General features: G+C 39.0%; 1 protein-coding gene across 28 annotated transcripts in view; it reads right to left on the bottom strand.

The window, feature by feature from the left end:
- KDM4C (lysine demethylase 4C) overlaps positions 1-17269 on the bottom strand; it is a 440364-nt gene that overhangs the window by 269007 nt on the left and 154088 nt on the right. Inside the window, exons 10-11 of one of the 28 annotated variants that reach the window (XR_012159109.1) lie at positions 11449-14360; positions 487-4927 (exon numbers count right to left, since the gene is read on the bottom strand). The exons of 26 other annotated variants lie outside the window; for them this stretch is intronic. Coding sequence is in view for 1 of the 2 variants with exons in the window: in XM_073345333.1 (XP_073201434.1) it covers positions 14148-14360 (213 nt within the window). In the remaining variant the exon portion in view is untranslated. Of the gene's footprint in view, positions 1-486; positions 14361-17269 lie in introns of those variants that run through there. One more of the 28 variants, XM_073345333.1, reaches the window with a different exon arrangement.

The raw sequence follows: 17269 nt of genomic DNA, 5'->3' as shown, positions 1-17269 counted from the left end.
TAATTATTATTATTTACTATTTGTACTATGGTAGTATCTAGGAGCCCAAGTCATGGACCAGGGCACCAATGTGCTAGGCACTATGCAAAAACATAACAAAAAGACAGTCCCCGCTAACGCAGGGACACCCCTATCTAACCTCTGCTGCTGTTGAAACAGACAGATTGAAGGTCTGGGAATTTCTGTTTGTTTACTTTTGCATGCAAGGGCAATTAACATCTACACATGTGAATAATTCCCATTGTCCACAAGGGGGACACTTGTGTAAAGATTACTGATTTGAACAAGGGTTTTGCAGGAGTGGGTCCTAACATAATACTGTACATATCAATGACTTAAGTTCTCACTCTAACTCAGTTATAGGTGGCAACACATAACACACACTGTTCTAAGACTTCAGCAATAGATAAACCTACAAGAGGATGAGCTACGGACAGAGCAAGAGCTTTGATTTTTTATTTTAAGTCCGATCTTAATGTTACATACGCTTGCTTTGTTCTGTTCCTGTCCAGTTTAAATGCACTTGTAGAATGAAAAATCAAATTTCAGATTTACAGTTTTACAAATAAATTCTCTTAACCTTTCAAAGTATGCATCTAAATTGATAAAATAGTTTTTATTAAAAAGAAATCACATAATGACGGCAACAGAAATGAAGTTGTGAGCTTCTATTTAAGAGAAAAGCACACCTGTAGCTATTAGCATTATATTCCTTAACTTAAAATAAGATTATAACCATATTATCCTAATACTTATACCACTTTAATGAAGTTTGAGATCCAGATTTAAAAAATAAAAATCAGTCTGAATTAGATAATCCGCTCACAATAAAAACACGACTATCCATCATTTGACTTTGACACTGACTTTTTGAGCTGGTTCTATGCTCATGCAGTTTACCATTGTGTCAGACAAATAACAGACGAGAGACCCGTATCAAAATATCATCATATTTCTCATGGATGAGTTTACTAAGCTAGGGTTGCCAACACTGTATTTCAAATAAGGGACTGTTTTCTTACCACCCCCACCCCACACCTCTTCCCATTATTAATAAATAATATGATAAAATAAAATAACATAACAACAACAACAAGCAGTACCCCAGGGGTATTTCTCGCTGATTTTTACAGCACTCAGCAAATCCCAATCTTGTTGTATAGAGATGAAAAGATAAAGGATGTCCATTGTAATAAGGGACTGTTGGCAACCCTACTAGACACCATTATTTTGGTTTCTAAATACGTTCCAAAGGATAAGCAAAGCGAAAGGCTATCAGGTTCTTCAACATCTCTGAAGTAACCATTTACAAAGTTCTTTTTCACATTGTATTTCCACTCTTTCTTAAAAAGCTATTAGCAATGTTTGCTGAAAACTTATTGACTACACTTAAACATAAGTACATCTCCTTTAATTCATTAGTAAGCAATTATGTACGCATATGTGTCAAGTTTTTATATTTCAATGACATGTTGCTTAATGAAACAAAAGCTGTCCCAAGTTCTTCAGCTTAAAGATTTCCTGTCATTAGTTCAATATCACAGATACACTAAGTAAGGAACAGTACATACATATTCATATGTGCAGATAAACACATTTTATTAATAAGATTGTCTTAGGACACTGAATGACTAGAAAATCAACTTTGCTTTGACCAGGAAAGTTGTAACATCAGGTAACACTTTATGCATAATTTGGTTTCCAAAGATCACAAAGTGTTTTACAAACATTAAAGTTTCTCAATAATCCTTGTAAGGTAGGTATTATTATCCCTGTTTTACAAGTGGTTAAACTCAGCCCGAAGAGAAGTTACTTGAGAGCAGCCAAAAAATTTATAATCCTTCAAATCCCTCAATCTAAGCACTGTTACACAATTTCAATAAGTCCATCACCACAGGATCCAGTACCACAAGACCATATTTCCACCACAATGAATACAGACAGACAAGCGTAACTCCTACCTGATATCAGTTAGTAATATTAACGTGCCCTTATACCAGATACACTATCAGCACACAGCGGTCATTTGGGATTAATGTTCCTTTTAAACACCAGGGTTTCATAGTGTGGCTCACTTCAGACCCCCAATTCCTATATTTTATTTGAAAGTTACAGTCCTCTGTGTGGTATATGTAATCTTCAATAGTGATCAAACTGAAAACGTTTTGAAAGGAGAATCCCATATCGCGAGTACCCTAACATCTTATGTCCTTTTTCTCCCCTCCCTTACTATTCATCATTTCCTTCTCCCGCTTTCATCACTCCCAGTCTCTACTCAGTTTTATTCCTTCTCACAGTCTTTTCTTTTAGGTAGCCATTTTTCACCTTTCCATGCTAAACGTTATCGAATATGAAAAGGATAAGATGCTATAGATATCATATCCTGAAATCGTGGCCGTTACAGCATTGATTTTTAATAATCATACACTTACAAACATGGGAGCTCTCATTAGACTAACTTTACATAAATCAGGAGATGCTTTTATTAAATAAAGACAAGCTACTTTTTTTCAGAATAGGAAAAGAATCTTGCACTGTGTTTGCCTTAGCAATACCTGATAAGATGCAGAGTTAGCCCTTCTTTAATCTGCATACACAAATTTTCTCAGTTACAAGAATTATAAACATGAAGTTGTTTGTTAAGGAATTAAGAAAGTCCTCAATGTCACACTGTGAATAACTGGTGGTTTATTGATTGCTGGCAGGTCATACAGGACTTGATCTAAAGCCCATTGACATCAGTGGGCATGAATCTGACCCATCGTACTGGCTTCTCCCTATTTCTCCCCGCTAAGCTGTGTTAAAATGGACCAATCCTATTCAACCTATTCATAAATGATCTGGAGAAAAGGGTAAACAGTGAGGTGGCAAAGTTTGCAGAGGATATTAAACTGCTCAAGATAGTTAAGACCAAAGCAGACTGTGAAGAACTTCAAAAAGATCTCACAAAACTAAGTGATTGGGCAACAAAATGGCAAATGAAATTTCATGTGGATAAATGTAAAGTAATGCACATTGGAAAAAATAACCCCAACTATACATACAATATGGTGGGGGCTAATTTAGCTACAGCTAATCAGGAGAAAGATCTTGGAACCATCTTTCCAAGGTGGATAGTTCTGTGAAGACATCCACACAGTGTGCAGCAGCATTTAAAAAGCAAACAGGATGTTAGGAATCATTAAAAAAGGGATAGAGAATAAGATGGAGAATATCTTATTGCCCTCATATAAATCCACAATACGCCCACATCTTGAATACTGTGTACAGATGTGGTCCCCTCATCTCAAAAAAGATATACTGGCATTAGAAAAGGTTCGGAAAAGGACAACTAAAATGATTAGGGGTTTGGAATGGGTCCCATATGAGGAGAGATTAAAGAGGCTAGAACTTTTCAGCTTGGAAAAGAGGAGACTAAGGGGGGATATGATAGAGCTATATAAAATCATAAGTGGTGTGGAGAAAGTGAATAAGGAAAAGTTATTTACTTGTTCCCATAACACAAGAACTAGGGGCCACCAAATGAAATTAATGGGCAGCAGGTTTAAAACAAATAAAATGAAGTTCTTCTTCACTCTGCGCACAGTCAACTCCTTGCCTGAGGAGGTTTTTTGTGAAGGCTAAGACTATAACAGGGTTTAAAAGAGAACTGGATAAATTCATGAAGGTTAAGTCCATTAATGGCTATTAGCTAGGATGAGTAAGGAATGGTGTCCCTAGCCTCTGTTTGTCAGAGGGTGGAGATGGATGGCAGGAGAGAGATCACTTGATCATTACCTGTTAGGTTCACTCCCTCTGGGGCACCTGGCATTGGCCACTGTCGGTAGCCAGGATATTGGGCTGGATGGACCTTTGGTCTGACCCAGTATGGCCATTCTTATGTTCTTATAAAATAATGAACTGGAGTGAGGTGTCCACAAAACTATCTTTGTATTAGATAAAAAGAAAAGGAGTACTTGTGGCACCTTACAGACTAACCAATTTATTTGAGCATAAGTTTTTGTGAGCTACAGCGTGGTCACAGTAATTAGATGCAGGAGACTGGATTTCAAAAACTGTTCCCCTAATTTGTGCATGCAGTCACTGTAATTTGAGTGACACTGGCAAACTAGACTCATAATTCACCATTTTTGTCTACAAACACTCAAATTTGTCCAAGTAACTTATGAATGGCTGTAGGCATGCAATTTTGGAAATTATAATAATAAATAATAACTTTGCTTTCTAAACATCTCAAAGTCCTTTGCAAAGGTGAAGAAGAATGAGTGTTCCTATATTACAGTGGGTAAAACTGATGAACTGATGAAGTGACTTGGCCAATGTCACACAGCTAGTCAATGATAGACCTGGGACTAGACCATGGATCTCCTAAGCGTATGTCCTATACTGTAAACATTAGACCACTCTCAGAACCTACACACTTCTTCATAATTTATTCTGCCATTGATACATGTGCATAACTATAATTTCTGTTAACAATAATAAGAATTTGTATTGTACTTTACTTGTCAAAGCATTTTACAACTAATGATTAAGCTTCACAACACTTCTGAAAAAAAATAGGTCATCATTATTATCTCTGTTTTAAAGAAGAGGAAATAGAGGAGGGGAGAGTGATCGCCCAAGGTCACTCACCAAGTCAGTGGCACAGCTGACAATAGAATTCAGGTCTTCTGATCCTAATCCTATGTTCAAACCAACATACCATGCGGTCTCTCTCAAGCTGTTAACGGGAAATGTGTGTACATATGGACAGTAAAATAGACACTTTGAATATGTGATGCTCAAAGGACAGTTGAACAACAAGGAAACCATATGTCTGAAGCCTTTCAGAATATCCCTCAGGAGCATCAGAAATAGTTAAGTGTTGGGGGAGGCAGGTATCACTGTTGCATGTATGCATCCACTTTATGACTTCAGACATTTGCTGGAGGAATGAAGGTTTAAAATGACAAATTTAAAAGGCAAGATAGGAATCAAAGATCTATCCAAACAAAATAATATTTGCATGACACACTTTAGCTCATAAACCTGGGCTAAGAGACACCGGTAAACTGATGGATGTTTTCTGAGGGCTGTAGCCTGCATAAGTCCATTTTATTACTAAAGGTGTGTAAACAAAGTTGTCTTTTCCACAGTACCCATGACAGAGTCAATGCATTGTAATGAAGACTTGACTCCTTTGTGCTGAGGTAAGCCCAGCAATTCTTTTAATCAGTCTTAGTGATACCATATGTGATTTACAGTACAACCATTCACAAAGTTATAAAATACTATGCCTCTTCTCAAGGGGGGGGGGGGAGAGGTAACTTTACAGCACAATCTAAGCAGACATAACAGGAGATAGCCAAACACCTCTGAAATACTGCATAAATCTATCCCAGAACTGCTTGATGAATGAGCACATCAGTAATAGAGAATACATGGAAGAGCTAACTGCAACTTACATTTTTGACAAACAAGTGGTAGTAAACTTCCACATTTTCACAGAAGTCTGGGCTCAGTTATCAGCCTCTCTCTGAATTTGAAGAGCATCTCCCATAGTAAATAACTAATGAACACCTTACACAGCCTTGTGAAAGTGCATAAGGAATATTAATACTACAGCTCATTGCTTTTTCATCAAGTTCATATAATCTTTTCTTAGCATTTACTTGAAGGTGCTCTTTTAGTTTAAAGTTGGAAATAATAAATTAAAAAAACAACAAATTAAATTTTGCCAGACAAATATATGAGGTTATATTGCCCTCTGCTGATGAATTACTATAATTAGATAGAAAACTAAAGTTTAGGTCCCAATTGATTGTTTTGAATAAATCTTTTAAAACAATGTGTTGTACTGAAATTAAAGTACTTGCTTTTCCATGATATAATTCCAACAGACCACAAATGTCAGTTCTGCTTTGCAGAAGATTATCAACAAACAGAACAATATGAATAAACATAAAGAAAGAGGACACATCCAATTTTAGACTTTTCTGCTCCGTGGGTTAGAAAATACATTTAGCTAACTTCATTCTAGTCTAAAATACAATTTATCTGCAGAATCCCACCTGAAATTACTTACCACAAAAAATGTTGGGCCATTCAAATTATTTTAAATTGCATTTTATTATAGTTGTTTTCTCTTTCAAGTGAATCCAGCATGTTACTACGGTTAGAACACAATAAATAAAATAGAATACAACTTTTAATGGGCAATTTTTAGGGGGAAATGTTTAGGAGAGGTTAAGAAAGTATGTTCAAAGATCTATGCGGAATAATACTATGATGAAAAAGACATTTATAGATGTTAAATTATATACTATTTCTTCAGATAATCTCGGAGTTGGATTTGCACTCATGTAACTCATTTGATCTAAGTGTCAGGGAGAGTAGATTTAGGCCCTCTGTTTTTATACTTGTATTTCATATAGCAGCAACAAAATGTAGGTGGTGGTGAACAAGTAATGTATATTATTATTATTTACTACTATTACTCCTACTAGATCGCGGTGCCAGAAAGCCCATGTGGATCATCTGGCCTGACCCATTGTATTTTGGTAGTTTACAGATTATGTCATTCTTTTTGGCCTTGCTAGACCAGTGGTTCTCAATTAAGGGTCCAGGGCCCCCTGGGGGGCTGTGAGCAGGTTTCAGGGGGTCCGCCAAGCATGGCTGGGTTAAGACCTCGCTAGGGTCCAGGGCAGAAAGCCAAAGCCTGCCACACGGCACTGCACCCTGGGGCCCCGAATCCTACCACCTGAGGCTGAAGCCAAGCCTAAGCAATTTAGCTTCACGATGCCCCCATTGTGTGGAGTCCCAGGCAACTGTCCTGCGTGCCACCCTGTAACGCCAGCCCTGGCTTTTATATGCAGAAAAACAGTTGTTGTAGCACAGCTAGGCAGTGGAGTTTTTATAGCATGTTGGGGAGTGGGGCTTATAAAGAAAAAGCTTGAGAATCCCTGGTCTAGACTACTGCTAGAGGCTTTTTTTCAGTAAGGTTATCTGAGTGCAACTAGTTTAACTCAGTTGAAAAACTCTATCTACATGGATGTTAAATCAGGTTAAAACCTTTATCCTGACTTTAGCAGTTGTAGCCTAAGCTCCTCACATGCTAAAGTACAATTGTTTTGTTCTGACTAGAGTTCAAGAACACGTTCATTAGATTGAGCTAAGAGCTAACATCACATCTTAAATCCTAGTCTAGACAAGGTCTTTGTGATTTATCTACCCTCTTCTAGAAATGTAAGTACGGTGTAGAGAAAATAATAATACTGTCAAAACAAAACAATACATTGTCCCTATTTTTCGACACAAAACTATAAGAGTTCAAGTTTTTGTAATTTTGCTTTTTCACAACAGCATCCTTCTGTAATATTCTTCAATCACAAAAGGCTACATTAAAGTAACATTTGGAGTCTGATTTAAAACAACAAACGAAAGGAAGCAATATCTGTAGGATGATCTAAACCAGTGATGGGCAAACACAGCCACTGGGAGCTGCGGGGGACTGTGCCTGAGGATGGTCAACGTCCATAAAATGTCTTGCAGCCCGCAATCAGCTTATCCTGATGGGCTGCAGGCGGCCCGTGGGCCACAAGTTGCCCACCACTCATCTAAACTAATACATTTTTGATTGCCCTACTCTAACCAAATTCAATGATCATTTTATTTTAAAAGTTATTCACACTGAGTTCAACAAGTTAAATATGATGAAATAAGCATGGTCACTTAGTAACGCGATATTCTATTATTTTCATCTTGCTCATGCCTGAAAAGTATGTGAGGTTTTTATTTAACTGAGGACACAAGTATTTTTTGTGTGTGACATTCATGTGTAAAGCAAGATCTATGTCAGAAGGCAAGAGAAAACATGGAGCCTGCATTAACCTTATTTTATTTTTTAAAATAGCAGACAGCAAAAATCAATCAACGTATACTGGTGGAGGGATTAAACTGCACTACTCAAGGACATTTGCAAGAAGGACTTAAAAACTTTCAGCATCGACACTGCAAGCTGGGAAGATGCAACTAGCAGCAGACCACTCTGGAGGGCTGCACTGGGCCAAGGAGTCAAAGCGGGGAAGAGAGATGGCTGAGAGGAAGGTGAAGAGAGCAAAGTGCAGCAGGCCACAAGAGCTAGTAGTGCACCAGCTTCCTCTTCTGGCCCTGTGCCTTACTCTTGCAGTATTTGTGGCGAGGACTGTCACTAGAGAACTGGACTTTTTGCCTGTTTGCAATGCTGCAGCATGACACGCCGTAACCGAATTGCTTTGGCGCATACACTGTTATCTTTCAATGTGGACAATTATCATTTACCCAGTAAAATTTGAGATAAGTGGCACTGCTAAAACTAGAGGTTGGAGTAAACAAGCAGTTACTATACAAAAAGAGAGGAATGGTTTACAGAGGGAGAAGCATATTTTATTTTCTTTTTAAATTATCTGTCAATGTTTCTCTTTTAAGGGAATTCTACACAACAAGAGCATAGGGTCTCTGCCATTATGATCTAAGAGAGGGGGACAATAATTGCCTGAACCAAGAACTCAGTATTTCATCCTTGTATTTTACCTGGGATAATATGCACACACTACTTAATCCCCAGGAAAAAAAAACTAATAACCAGCAATCTTTCCGATATCAGCTTTGTCTGTAGTCGTGCCCTATGTGCTAGATCCCATGCCACAGTTTGCAACAAAAATGTTCTTCATTATTATCCTAAATATGGAAAAAACCTAATTAAGATTGCAACCCCACAATTAGATCCACATGGACAGATCCTTGCATCTGCGTAAGTCCAATTGCAGGAGGAGGGCTTTAGGCCCTAGATCATGTAGACCCTGTTTATCTCTGACCTAGATTCCTCACAGTTGGACATCTCTGCTCCACTGGCAATACAAGTCTCAATAACTCTTTTACTATCTTCTCCCTCAAATGTCTCCAGTGCTTTCCTCCATGCTGTCCATGAGGAAAAGAGCTTTGAATGCTCTTCTAAACAATAACCAAGCCTCTGCAATTGCATCTTTCAAATCACTCCTAAAAGTTCACTTCCGCAGTATCACCTATAAACCATGATCATCTCCACACTTTAAATTTAAAGCAAACTATTTTTAGAACCACCAAAATACACGTTTGCCTAAGCTGCATGGACACGTAATCGTATTTCCAAAACCTATGTCCTTCCTTGTCCCTTCCCCCCCTCCCTAGTGGTTTTATCCTCTTTTGATTGTCAAGTACATCATTTAGATTGCATGCTTTTCTGGGCAGGTACCAATGGGTGCCTATGGGTTTCCTGTGAAGCACCTACCATGTTTGTGGGAACTATAAAATAAACAAATAATGGCAATAATAATATTTTCCGTGATGTTCCCTAGAACTTATCAACTCAGATGCCATGGTGATTAGCAGTTATCTGGATGCACTTGTACAGGCCACAGCTGTAACAAACTACATCTTCCCACCAATGAGGAGCATTTATTTAGCAATTCTCTGAGGTCCTCAGAGGACCAGAAATGGAAAATAGCATCCAGCTAGCTATGTGTCAAGTGATTCCAAAGACCTGCTGTAAGTGGAAAGTCTGAACTAAGAGATGTACATTTCACTCAAAAGTTAGTTTGAGCTTTGATACATCCGATGAGATCCAATTCTAGAGACAAAGGCTTATCACTGAAAATGATGCACTGACAGCTTCCATGAACTGTGCCTTTGGAACAGATAGCCACAGCATTTCTTTCAAATGCCTCTGATGTGGCAAGGTGTAAGGGAAGAGCTGGACTTTGAAAGAACAGAGATCTAGAGTAGTTAGGGCTTTGTCAATATAAAACACCACCTTGAATTTCACCAAGGAGCAAAGTGGCTGGCCAGCACAGAGTACAGAGCACACTAATTATGTGGTAGACAGCTATCTTTTACACTAGTTGAAGCTTCCAAATACCCTTCACAAGTAGTCCCAAGTAGTGTGTATCACAGTAATCTAGTCTCAAGACAATCGCATAAATGACCATAGTAAAAGTCTATATTTGAGAAGAGTGGGCACAATCTTTTAGCTATAGTCTAAAATGAATTAGGGGATTCCTGACCACTCCTGCTCACCAGAAGAGGAGCAGAGAAGAGTTTAGTACGAGAAACCCTACTAAACTCTTCTCTCTGCCAACCAGCATCACTTCAATCTTACCCAACTTAAACCAAATATATACTAGATCAAAATGGGAAGCAGTCCCCTACCTAAACCTACTCCCTTTTCCCCTAGGCCTCAGAGATGAGTTACGAGAAGGCACTGGCTTGGGAACACAATATATTTCATACTGGATTAGACAGCAGATCCATCTAATCTAATATCCATTTTCCCAAACTGGCCAATACCTGAATCTTCAGAGGTAAGTGAAAGAGATCTGTAATCTACACAGTAAATCAGGAAATTCTGAGATCCTGAAGTGTGATATTAGATAAAGTTATCTGGCTTCCAGTGCCAAGTTCTACACCTAGACAACTGGCTTCCAAGGCCTTCAACCCAACAAACCAAAGTTACATGTTAATCAATAACAATGAGAAAATTACTAACAAGCAGTTACAGCACCCTGCGGCATCAGTGAATTTAAGGATTTCAGGTCTCTATTTTTAAGCCATTTCCAGAAGTCTTTTCTAATATCACTTCATACCTTTAAATAATAAAACCTTCGTATATACTAGAAAGGAGACAGACTATTGTTAACCTCATTTCCCTCCCATAACGAACAACTGTAGACCTAAAAGAGACAGCTTCTCATCATACATATCCATGCAGCTTTTATCCCAAGATACTGAAAACCTATCTTTCCCAGGACCCAACAGTATTTACTAGTTGTCAGAGCAAAATGAGTTCAGAAACTACAAATAATCACCAAGGTAAATTCTGGACATGTTGCAGATGGGCCTGGTTAAAACTATTTAGCTATCTATATGAGAAAACAACAAAGTTACCACACTCATCCCCCAGGTGAAGAAGTGGCTGGGCATGATGTGCCTCCAGTTGGTCCAAAGTGATCCCACTAGCTAACTGTAAGTGATATTTGAAGGTTCTAAATGAGACTCAAACGAGAAATAAGATTGCCTCAATGTGGGGACTTGAAGCGTGAGGGTATGGGTGGGAGGTAACTGGGTGGAGACTGGAGTGTGGTAGTGGTCCTCCTTTCTGTAGAAACATATGGAGAACACTCCAGAAAAATATTTTCAAATAAATGACTTAAAAATGAAACTTATTCATTTTGCTACAAATTGCAATCAGGGAATTTACCTGGAAAAGTGTCCCAGACCACATAAACACATTTCAATTGTTAAGTAAAGATAGGGACTCCCTACTTTTAAAGTCTCTATGGGCAGGGCATCCAGCTAGTTCAAAGCTGATATGATAAATCAAAAGATTAAGAATACACTCAGCTAGAGTCTTGAGCATGTTGTTAACACTTAAGTGAAGTAATCATTACTGACCTTTTCTCATACCTAACTTTCAACAGTTCTTAGTCAGATGGTGCCAGTTTCAATTGTGTCTTAAATCAATCAATCAATCAATCAATCACTGTTAAACTTCTCTTCATTATTTCAAATGATCCAACTTCGCTTAAATATTTCTTGGCTGGAGGCCTTTATAAAACAGTGAGATCCAACATAGTTGTCAATAGTCTCTTCTCTGTGTTTGAAGCAGCTGTCTTTAGTATTTAACAATAGAAGTGAGTAGAGAAGTCAAAACCAACACTGACCAAGAGACCATGAATTTTTCTTGATAATTACAGTAGAACCTCAGAGTTATGGACTCCCTGGGAATGGAGGATGTCCGTAACTCTGAAATGTTCGTAACACTGAACAAAGCGTAGTTCAGGCTCCAGATCCAGCAGCTGAAACTCCATGCCAGGCTTCAGCAGCATCTGACCTCCCGACTCAGTTCAGACATGAGTTTGCAAGCTTGTCCCAGTCCTGGCAGACGAGTGAGAACAGTGTGTCACTCTCCCCTAAAAACAGCTCAGTCCCCTCCCGGTGGGGGGAGGGGTGAAAGCAGTGCAGACCGCAGCACTGCTCCTGCTCAGCTGGCTGGCTCTGCCTGCCTTGTGCTGGCAGCAGTAAGTGGTTGCCCTACACGTGGAGGTGGGGACAGGCAGCTCAGATGTGCCTATCTTTAAGATGCAATACATGCACAGTAGAGTATTTCTTCTTCTTCTTCTTTTTTTTTTTTTTGGTCTCTGCTGCTGCTGCCTGATTGGTTGACTGGTCAAGCTGTAACTCGAGTGTTCGTATCTTTGAAGTTTTTTACTGTCACAAAGTCAGAATGCTTCACAAAATTAGTCAGAAAAAGAGGGAAGACCTGTCATATTGCTGTTTGTGAAGGTCTGTCTTGGCAGAGCTTGGCACACTGGGTGTGTGAGCACCATGGACACTGTTAAAGATTACACTGTTGACAGTGCATAACACAAAGCCATTTACCTGTATACTGGTACATAAGAAAGAAAACAACATAAGATAACTTCCTGTAGTTTGAAAGTTCCATGGTGTCCAGTCTAAGGCATACTATGAATTGCCTGTTATGGCGTCCACTCACTAGAACAGTGCATCCTACTGGCCTTCTCAGGGATTGGCTCTCTCAGCCAGCACTCCCTTTCCTGGTGGTACCTCTCCCATTGTCCTCTCCACCTGCAGACCCGCCTCAGTCTAAGTCCCACAGTGTCCTCTTCATGACTTGGCCATCCGGTTGTGGCACCATCCATGTTTTCCCCCTTCTGGGGGGAAGTATCTCCCAGTTTTATAGTCCAGCCACTTCCCCAGTTGGCAAATGGGGGTGGGGGGGGATGGACCCAGCCCAGGGACCCTGTAAATAGCAGCCTCTTCCTGCCTCTTATTCCTCTCACTGCTGCTATGTCTCCCTGGGCCACTTCCCCATGGCCCCCAGCACCTTCTTTGTCTTTCCTCAAGGCACGCAATTACGCAGTCCCAGCAGCTCCTTTTGCTCCCCCATCTCTGACAGCAGTTGCTCTGTCCAAGGTCCTGCAGGTCTCTCAGCGTTCTAGAGACAGTGCCCACTCCTTGAGCTCCGAGCAGCCTGACTGGCTGTTCCCTGCACAGCCTCCTTGGGCTGCTTTTAACCCCTTCCTTTCTGGTGTGGGGTAAACACCCCATCACAAAGCTTGCCACAGGTTTTCCTGTCCTAACAGCAATCTCTTTTATTTTTAAAATTGTCAACATTGCAAGAAGATACTTCCACAGTAGGCCACCAACACAAATTTATAATAAGCAATAGCCATCCTAGTTCATAAAAAATAAAAATCAAACTGACCATTCACCCATCCTCAAATCATTTTTTAGTTTCGGATTAGGCTGAATACAGACCCGCAACTCCTCCCTCCCTCTTTCATGATCTTAGCACCTTCCCTGCATCTTTGAACAGGTTCCCCTCCCCACAATGCCCGAACTGTCCTTCCTCAAAGACTGTGTGTTAATTATAATTTGCAGATATATAGCACATTTTAACTGATGATCTCAACGAACTTTATAAAGTTGGATACAATTAAAGGACTTGCTCAACTACATAGATCACCTGATATTCTGACTCCCAAAACACTTTCTTTAAGAGTGAAAGACTGCTGCCTCAGCACACCTGACGTCAACTCTGCTTGGCCCTGGTGACCACGGAATACAAATCGCATGTGCTCTGGGACACATGAGCAAACGGAGAACCAAATAGATTATAAAATATTAACTTCAAAATGAATGTATTTTTATATAGGGAAAAAAAACAGTAGTGTCAAAGCAGTTTTTAGTGCCACTTTTTGTAAATTTAAAAATGGTCCAGCCAAACCCAGCAGAAATCTTGTATGCAAAGTTTTTGTCTCAAATAGGTTATCATGAAGTAGAAATAAAGTTTATAAGACAGTGACATAAGTTAAACAATGGTGCTGTAATAAACTTAGAACACACTGAACAAAAGTAAAACTTACAATCCAACATCTCTCATTCTACTTCAGTTACAATTCCAAATGACAAGAAATCATATGAGCCCTTACATATTGGACAGCCCTTGAGAAATAACAATTATGTATGTAGCCTGACCTTGTGCTCTTCCTTCTTCAAAGCTATTTGTCAAAAGCTTTCAGACTTTCCACTATACTAAATTCAACTCCAGTGATTAATCTACATGTGAACTAAAACGGTGATGTAAGAAATGACTTGAAATGGGCCATATTTATCTTTTTGCTTGCTGTAAATTTACCAAGCAACTGGGGAACATAATAGATACAAACACTCAGGCTGATGCAGACTCTTCCTGCCACTGGATTTATTGGCGCATATACAGTACTGTCAGCAGATCTCTGTACACCTGCTTTGTCCAACTGCAAAACATCAATGATCAGACTCTTCATGGAGGAAATTAAAATAAGAGAAGTGTTAAAAAAAATCCCATTAAATTAACTGACAAATTAACATCAACATTCTCAGATGCAACAACTTGTAAGAAGACATCAGCAGCACCCACATCTATTTTAAACTTGTTCAGAAATGTCTCCTGTTATGAGAAAGTTCTTATTGTGGCTGTGTCCCTCTCGTAACTTACTTCATAAGACTTTTAATGCCCTATATTGCAATATGTTTAACCTTTAAATATAGTATTTTCTTTCTTTGTGGATCAATAAAGCTCAAAAATGATGTCACATAAAAAGTGCAAAAAAATAAAAAAATAAAGAGGAATCCATCAGTCTTTTCATCATAGACTTCTGTTGTCAAGAGTTTGTAACTTGGCTATAACAATTTGCTTGTGGCTAAAACCTGACACAGAAGTTGTAATCTAAGGCCAAATTGCTTTTAAAATATTCAAAACAATCTCTTATTCCATTTATAAATGATAAAAGAGTGAAAAGTAGGTAAAGGGGAACAACCTCTGCTGCATTTTTTGTTTCTTTGCACTATGAATTACATTTTTAACATGAAAATTTGCAGGCTGTTAATGCAATAGGCCAATGCTCTTTCAGAATTAAAAAAATGTATGAGCCTTAATAACATTTTTAAAAATTGTGCACAGACTGTATTTTTAATATAATTTTTAGCTGTTTCAAATGGTAGTACCACAGTTAATGTCTACACTGGATGAAAAATACATTAGATCATCATTAATTCACACTAATGACTGGAAGACCCATTGTGAATTAGTTTTTTGGAAGGCATTAATAAATAAGTGAACAAAAGCAGCAAATAAGCAAGAATAATGCATCACAGGTACTTTGCTCATTTATTTTGAGAATTGTATGGTAATTTAGTTTTATTTATGTTAATATTTTATAACGTGCAACTAAATACATTGTAGTATATTTAGTAAAAAAAAAAATCTTAATAATACAAATCCTCACTACAATACTGTACTCCTAAATCTAATCAATCTAAAGACTGATATGGCCCAGATCATTGCAGTATTTGAGCACGCTATCGCTACTACTATTGATTTTATGTGGCAGACACTCAGATACTATAGTAATGGGCCGTAGCATAACACCCCCGTTTAGATTAACCTATCTATCTTAGGCAGTGCTTAATGAAGATCAAAACAACAGAGGGAGTTCACCACTTCCTATGAACATATGTCATCACAGACATTGTGTCATATGGTGAAATATTACTTTGTAAGATGATACATGGCATAAGTTAGACATGAATGTGTCTGAAGGGAGCTGATGGACCCAAGCAGACTCATAGCCAGCCAAATAAGTATGTATATGAACAAGCACACAGAGTACAGACCTGTGGAGATGAACATTCTTTTGCTACTAACCATCTTCCTCACCCATATATCGCACATAGTGCCATGAGCACAGAGAGAACGGACAGGACCATTCTGATGCAAATAATTTTGAACAATAAAACCGAGGCCTCACTGGCTCAGCATCTCTACATTGATGGGTTGATGTCAAGTCACGGGCCTCTCTAAATTATTGGCTAAGTACCACCAGCTTGCACTAATCATGTCAGAACAGAGGCCTCCTTGAAGTACCTGGCTCAGCATTTCTATCTGGCTGGACTGATGGCAAGCTACACGGGATGAAATCCTGGCCTCACTTGAAGTCAATGGCAAAATTCCCATTGACTTCAGTGGGACCAGATTTTACCCAAACCCTTTGAGACAACTGCCTCAACAATTCTGTCTTGCTGGGATGATGCCTAGCCACAGGCTTCTGTAAGGTCATTTATTCAGCATCTGTAGCTTGCTGTGCTAATGCCACGACATCTATCTGTCAAGTTAGTAGCTCAATTCCCTTCAGCAGCCCTTCGTTCTACAGAGGTTCTCCCTTCCACAGTAGTCCATAAATGTAACCAACCCCACTTTACCCTATACCCTCTTCCCACCCCCAAAACAGACCCAGGAGTCTACCCTCGGTCTACCTACCTATATCTGTACATAGATATATGTATTTAGTTTTTCTTAATCTCTTATAATAGTTTACCTAGCTAATAATACAACTACAAAAGAAAAACAAGCTATAATCGTATATAAACTCTAAAAGGTCCAAAGATTATGTAATACAAATGTTACTTGGTGAGTTTGAAAAATTCATTGTATTATGTCATTCTGGAATGGTTTTCTGCATGCTATAGTACTATGGCTATAGTATTATGAGGTGGCCTAGTATTAGCCAGAGAAACTCTTACGAGGGCAACCAAGTCCAAGGCTGAATTCCAGCCTTCAACCCTGCCCTGGAAGACAATGACTAAGAGTTCTAGAGCTCTAGCACACTCAGTCCCTGGGAGAGACAGGGAAAGATTTCTAAGTGCAATGTACAGCGGAGTCGCATCTTACACAGGGGTTAGGTTCTAAAGTCAGTGTGTAAGGTGAAAATCGTGTATAGTTAAAATTACCCTTGAAAATCCCTTAAATCGCCCATAAAGTACAGTATACTGTACTTGGTTTTGTGTATACAACCCTGTACGGTAATATGTATACAGTAATGTACAGTATCTAATAAAGAGTACATATGCAAAATATAATTTTACAGTACTGTATTTTTAATTACGGGGGTAAATATAGGGGGCCATCAGGGCTTGATGTCAATCCAGGAGACGGAGGTGACGGAGAGTTTGGGTGACAGAGAGCGAGTCGTAGACTAAATGGTTGGCTCTGGTTCAGCTCGAGAAGCTGATTGCATAGGCTCATCTGCTGCTGGTTGTTTTTCCTTGAAAAACATGGTGATCAGCAACTGTAGCTGTTGTCTCTTGAGCTGCTCAAACATTTCTTGATACGGTCTCAAATCGTCCGTAATACTACGTGTGATTTTGAGGC

This window comes from Lepidochelys kempii, chromosome 5 (genome assembly GCF_965140265.1).
Source record: "Lepidochelys kempii isolate rLepKem1 chromosome 5, rLepKem1.hap2, whole genome shotgun sequence".
Taxonomy (NCBI): domain Eukaryota; kingdom Metazoa; phylum Chordata; order Testudines; family Cheloniidae; genus Lepidochelys; species Lepidochelys kempii.
Note: the sequence above shows the minus strand (reverse complement) of the source record. Positions and strands in the feature narration are given on the sequence as shown.